The sequence below is a fragment of the Electrona antarctica genome (genome assembly GCF_951216825.1).
Source record: "Electrona antarctica genome assembly, chromosome: 19".
Classification (NCBI taxonomy): Eukaryota; Metazoa; Chordata; class Actinopteri; order Myctophiformes; family Myctophidae; genus Electrona; species Electrona antarctica.
The window spans coordinates 23,166,309-23,172,308 of record NC_136800.1 but is presented as its reverse complement, the minus strand read 5'-3'; the positions used below and the strand labels follow the sequence as shown (position 1 = coordinate 23,172,308).

The 6,000-nt window shown below is 45.6% G+C and overlaps 1 protein-coding gene across 4 annotated transcripts in view; it reads right to left on the bottom strand.

Annotated features, from left to right (window-relative positions):
• Nucleotides 1-3,520: 3,520 nt before the first annotated feature.
• The window catches only part of LOC306912493 (high-affinity choline transporter 1-like), a 38,810-nt gene continuing 36,330 nt past the window's right edge, over nt 3,521-6,000 (bottom strand). For all 4 annotated transcript variants that reach the window (XM_079488761.1, XM_079488760.1, XM_079488759.1 and 1 more), the window contains exon 10: nt 3,521-5,896. In XM_079488761.1, coding sequence (XP_079344887.1) covers nt 5,318-5,896 — 579 coding nt within the window. In that variant the 3' untranslated portion in view covers nt 3,521-5,317. The remainder of the gene's footprint in view (nt 5,897-6,000) is intronic.

Genomic DNA, 6,000 nt, shown 5'->3' with positions numbered 1-6,000 from the left:
CTGGCCCTGCAAAACCTCACTCCATACTGGGTGTCAGTGTTGGGCATTGGAGGCTTAACTGCGGCCGTCATGTCTTCCATGGACTCTGTCCTGCTTTCTTGTGCATCCATGTTCACTCAGAATTTCTACAAGAACTTCATCAGGAAACAGGTTGGCATAACGGCTAAATTTGGGGAAAAAAGGGGGTAAAGCACACAAAAAACTCTGAACCGGAGGAACCGGATTCAACTAGAATTGGTTCCATCAAATTTGGAATCGTTTCCGAAACTGGTTTTATCACACTGTCTGGTGGTTCTCAAACTTTCCTGGGGGGTCCCTAGAACAAAATACTTTGAGATGGGGGTCAGGGGCCAAATACATATAATTTTGGGGGTCCTTAACATGAAAAGGTTTGAGCAGCACAGAAAAGCAACAAAAGTTATTCAGAAAACTGTTTATTTATTTTAGAAGATGGGCCTCAAGAACGTGTCCTTTCTATACTCTCTCTCTCTCTGTCTCTCTCTCTCTCCAGGCGTCAGACAGGGAGTGTGGAATTGTGATCCGCGCCAATGTGCTGCTGGCGGGCGTGGCTGGCACTGGCCTGGCCTTCGTTGGAGAAAACGTTAGTGCTCTGTGGCTGCTGAGCAGGGACCTGCTGTACTGCATGATCTTCCCCCAGATCGTGTGCGTGCTGCACTGTAGGCGTGCCAACGGCTACGGCGGCCGGCTTCCTCCTGGGCACCTTCCTGAGACTGCTGAGCCGGTGCTCCACATGCCCCCCGTGCTGCTGTTCCCTGGCTGGAAGGAGGTCGAGTCCACCGGGGGGATCGTTCAGTACTTTCCCTTCAGGACTTTGATAATGCTGCTGACGTTGCTCGTCATTCCCTCAGTCTCCGTGCTGGCCCGCCTCCTTTTCGCCCACCGCGTAATGCCGCCTTCCTGGGACATCCTGGGGGCCTTGGGGGAGAAGGAAGGCTCCTACCTGGGACCTATGGGTGTCTTGGCCTCGGGGGAGGGTGAGGAGGTGAAAGGGGGAAAGGGTGTCAACGGAGTGGAAAGAGCAGAGGTGATCGACAGCACCTGTTTGTAACACATTTGTAAAGTAAAATCAATTAGCAATGTTTTTTTTATAACCGATTACATTGACACACTTGTGTGAAGTAAGGGACGCCCAGATTTTGGGGGCATGTTCAGAATCAGAATCGGCTTCATTGTCACATCAGTAAAAAAGTTAAATTTGTTTTTGTGCATTGTTCCCCAAGAATCCCCATTGTGTTATTTTCCCAAGAAAACAAAGGAGAGAGAGAGAAAGGGCTGGGGTGGGTTAAGGAGATCAAGGCAGGAAAGAAGAAAGTTTGAGCGCTTTTTCCACAAAAAAAGTACAGGTTTCAGATATTTAGAAGCTTGTAGCACAGCCCACTGTGCATAAGGTGCAGGATGTTATTCAAGGTGCAATGTTGTTCAAGGTGCAACATTGTTCAAGGTGCGTATAGTCCCCGGGTGGTTCAAGAAGAGCTAAAGTCCAAGTCAACTAGTCCCTGGTATAAGTGGTTCAGGAAGAGCAAAAAGAAGGTCTAAGGTCAGCCTAATGGCATTGCCTGTCATCGGCATTGCCTGTCATCAGGCCGCTGAGCAAGGCATCACCCGTCATCAGGCCGCTGAGCAAGACTCATGCCTTGCTCAGCGTCCTGATGGCAGACTCATGCCATGCTTCAGAAATCTGATGGCTGTCGGGTGGAAACTGTTAAAGCCAGGTGGTGAGCTCTTGATACTGCGGTAGGCCCCCTTGTCCTTCCGTGGGCGTTGTGAGGGGTTGAACAGTTTGTGACTTGGGTGGTGCTTGTCCTTGATGATGTGCTGGTGCTTTGGTTACGCTGCGCACCGTTTGTTGTCCAGTGCCTGGAGCTCAGCTTGGGGAGCTCGCCTCCCATTATGCGCTCCACCGAACGCACTATTCGCTGTAGGCTGATCTTTTCTCGGGCAGTACAGTTCCCATACCAGGCCGTGACACAGCCTGATAGGATACCTTCAACTGAGCTGTTGTAGTAGGCTACAACATGTTGAAAACTACCTCAGAATTACAGTACAGTATACTCGAGTAGACGCTGTGTTCGTCTTTGGTTCGTCTGAATGGACAATTAATGGACGCTCAAAAAATCACACCCGTGAGTGGTGCAACTCCGTGTGGGGGTGGGGGAAGTTCCAGACCCACAGGAACGCACCCAGGGTGCCGGCCCGATTCCGAGTTACCGTGTGGGGGTCCCTCTACTGTACCCTCTACTGTACTGTACTGTCACTGTACTGACCCATAGGAACGTACCCAGGGTGCCGGCCCGATCCTGGCGAACCGCCCCACGTCCGAAACGGTTGAGAAATGACAGTTACCGTGTGGGGGTCCCTCTACTGTACTGTACTGTCACTGTACTGTACTGGTACACCAGAAATCACCACATATACAGTTAATATGTGCGTGTGTGTTAGGTTGCGCACAGGTGGTGAACAACAACCATGCTGTTTTCGTGCTCAGACGCACCCACCCAGCCAGCCAGCCAGCCAGCCACCCACCCACCCACACACATAGCTCCGTAAGGGAGTGGTTGCACCACTCAAAAATTAAAATATCTCACTGTATACACGGTTGTTGCGAACGTAGTGATTGCGAACGAAGTGGTCCAGTTTCATCAGCTAGCTGCCTTTTACCTTCTTGCCTACAAAGGAAATTAATTTAGGACTCTTGTCCTGAAACTAAACCCTTTCCAAAGAGCATCATTTGCCATATTAACGACCGAAGCAGCACTTCTTCATCTGTCGGAAACCAAAGCTGTTGCTTTTTCAGGATTCAAATTCAAAAGTAGAAAGCCGCAGATCTACAAGCAAAAAACGCATCACTACTTTTGATGATGATCAAGTAAGGGCATTAATTTACGAAAAAACAAACAAACATGAAAAGTTAGAATATAGAGAATATGGAGGTGGGAGACTTTTCTAACGACAGCAATGTATTGTTTACCACTGCTGTAACTGCTGTGCAGCATCTGTCAAAAATATTTCCCCCGCCATGTAAATATATCACCTGTTCACCATCCTGTCAAAATAAAGCAGAAATGCAAAAACATAATTTGTAAAAAAAAGAAATATGTATAGGGCCTATAACATTTTCCTTTTGTAATAAAATGTACATTTTATATTGTTCAGCTTACATTTTTTCATATTTATTAAATAATAATGTTATTATAAGTTAATATCAATAACCTAGCCTAACCTAGTCTCTCGCGACAGACTTCCCTTTGTTTTGCAGATGAGTTCCCAGATTGAGCCTGACCTAAAGTCGGTGTACTATTATAGATCCATTTCTCCCTCTTTATAAGTGATAGATGTAGGCCTACAATACCTTATTTTTCCTTATGATGAAGTTGTATAAAGCACCGAAGTCTGACGTCACTTTCAGTAGAGGGCACCAACACACAGGTTCATGTATTTTTTTATTTGCATTGAAATCTCCATAGGGCGATTTTAGGTCGCTTCATATAAGAACTGTGTTTGAAAAATAAACATTTAATAGGTAGAAATAATATGTTTGTAAATCTATATGGGAAAAATGAATGTGGAACCAGAAAATTATGCCCACTGCTATGCCCTATAAGCCCACAACGACACACATTATGAGCTTGTTGAATACTAGAGGTTCACGGGCCTTCGGCAAAAAGGCCTGAGGAAAAAGATGCCATGGCTCACTGGAGTGGATTTTTCTGTTAAAACCTTTTAATACACGTTTGAAGGACCATGATAAATACTTTAAAAGTTAGAAAAACAGCATGTCATGACTCATGAGACCGATAAAAGCACAAATATGCAAAACGTAGAAAACAGTATCAATAGTACCAACAATATACAGCAGGTGTCCACACATTTATGACGTCAGATCTACTTTCAAAATGACCAGCTCAACAAGATCTACCCACTGAAAAAATAAGTGTACCATTGCTGAAAATAGTTTAAATATATAATGTACCAGGGGGGGCTTTGGAATAGGGAGGGGGGAGAAATTATGACAGGCAGTTTCTGCTGTCAAAATATGTCCCCCCCGTATTTAACTTAAACGCCCAATGAATTCTCAATGGCAATAGCACAAACTTTGGCATGCTACTAGTACTACATACTTGCACCTAGAAACCCCATTCAAACCTATTTAGGTTCATCTTACGGTGGACATGTTTGCCTGAAAAGAAATCTTTGAAATGTTTCATAGTTTTAGAAATATAGTGCTTTCAAATTTGAGAAATTCACAATGGGGCTCAATGGCAGATATTGGCACGTCAAAAAAGCACTTTCACCTAGAAACTCCATTCACACTTTTTATAATTCAGCTTACTGTGGAGACACATGCTGGAACTTTTTACTTTTAAATGATTTGTAGTTTCGGAGTTATTTAACTTAAACGCCCAATGAATTCTCAATGGCAATAGCACAAACTTTGGCATGCTACTAGTACTACATACTTACACCTAGAAACCCCATTCAAACCTATTTAGGTTCATCTTACGGTGGACATGTTTGCCTGAAAAGAAATCTTTGAAATGTTTCATAGTTTTAGAAATATAGTGCTTTCAAATTTGAGAAATTCACAATGGGGCTCAATGGCAGATATTGGCACGTCAAAAAAGCACTTTCACCTAGAAACGCCATTCACACTTTTGAGTGGTGTAAACCACTCCTACGACTGGCTTTGTTAGTTTACGTGTCTGTCTGTCTGTCTGTCTGTCTGTTCGTAAAAAAATGAGCATGGTTGCTACGGTCACCCAGTTCACCCAGACCACAGCTGATCAGGCTATATAAGACCTTACACCACTCAGTTCACACGGGTGTGATTTTTATAATTCAGCTTACTGTGGAGACACATGCTGGACCTTTTTACTTTGAAATGATTTGTAGTTTCTGAGTTATTTAACTTAAACACCCAATGCATTCTCAATGCCATTGAGAATGCATTGGGTGGATTCATGTTAAGTGCATACTGTATATTATACAGTATTGGCAATGTATCAAACAAACGATGTCGTTTACTCAAGTACTGTACTGTAATTCTGAGGTAGTTTTCAACATGCCCCCAAAATCTGGGCGTCCCTCACTTTAAACGAGTGTGATTGATGTAATCACTCGATTATTTAAAAAGAAACATTGCAAATTGATTTTACTATATAAATAGAAAATACTCTATCTAGTGGATTTACTGTTGCTGTATGCCTTTATGTGTACTCAAATGAACAGAGGGAGCGGAATAGACAATAGGATTGCATGTGTGCGTCAGAAGTTGTCATTTTCACGAGGTGAATCTGTGTTACAAACAGGTGTTGTCGATCACCTCTGCTCTCTCCACTCTGTTGACACCCTTTCCCCCTTTCACCTCTGAGTCCTCGCCCTCCTCCCCCGAGGCCAAGACACTCATAGGTCCCAGGAAGGAGCTTTCCTCCTCCCCCGAGGACCCCAGGATGTCCCATGAAGGCGGCAGCACGCGGTGGGCGAACAGTAGGCGGGCCAGCACGGAGACTGAGGGAATGACAAGCAACGTCAGCAGCATTATCAAAGTCCTGAAAGGAAAGTACTGAACGATCCCCCCGGTGGACTCGTCCTCCTTCCAGCCAGGGAACAGCAGCACGGGGGGCATGTGGAGCACCGGCTCCCCACTCAGCAGTCTCAGGAAGGTACCCAGGAGGACGCCGGCCGCCGCGCCGTAGCCGTTGGCACGCCTACAGTGCAGCACGCACACAATCTGGGGGAAGATCATGCAGTACAGCAGGTCCCCGCTCAGCAGCCACAGAGCACTGACGCTTTCTCCAGCGAAGGCCAATCCTGTGCCGGCCACGCCCGCCAGCAACACGCTGGCGCGGATGACCCATCCACACTCCCTGTCTGACGCCTGGAGAGAGAGAGAGAGAGAGAGAGAGAGAGAGTAGGAAAGTTATTAAATAACCCATTAAAACCTGAGGCCGATCTTCTAAAATCCTAATCCTAAAAGTTGTC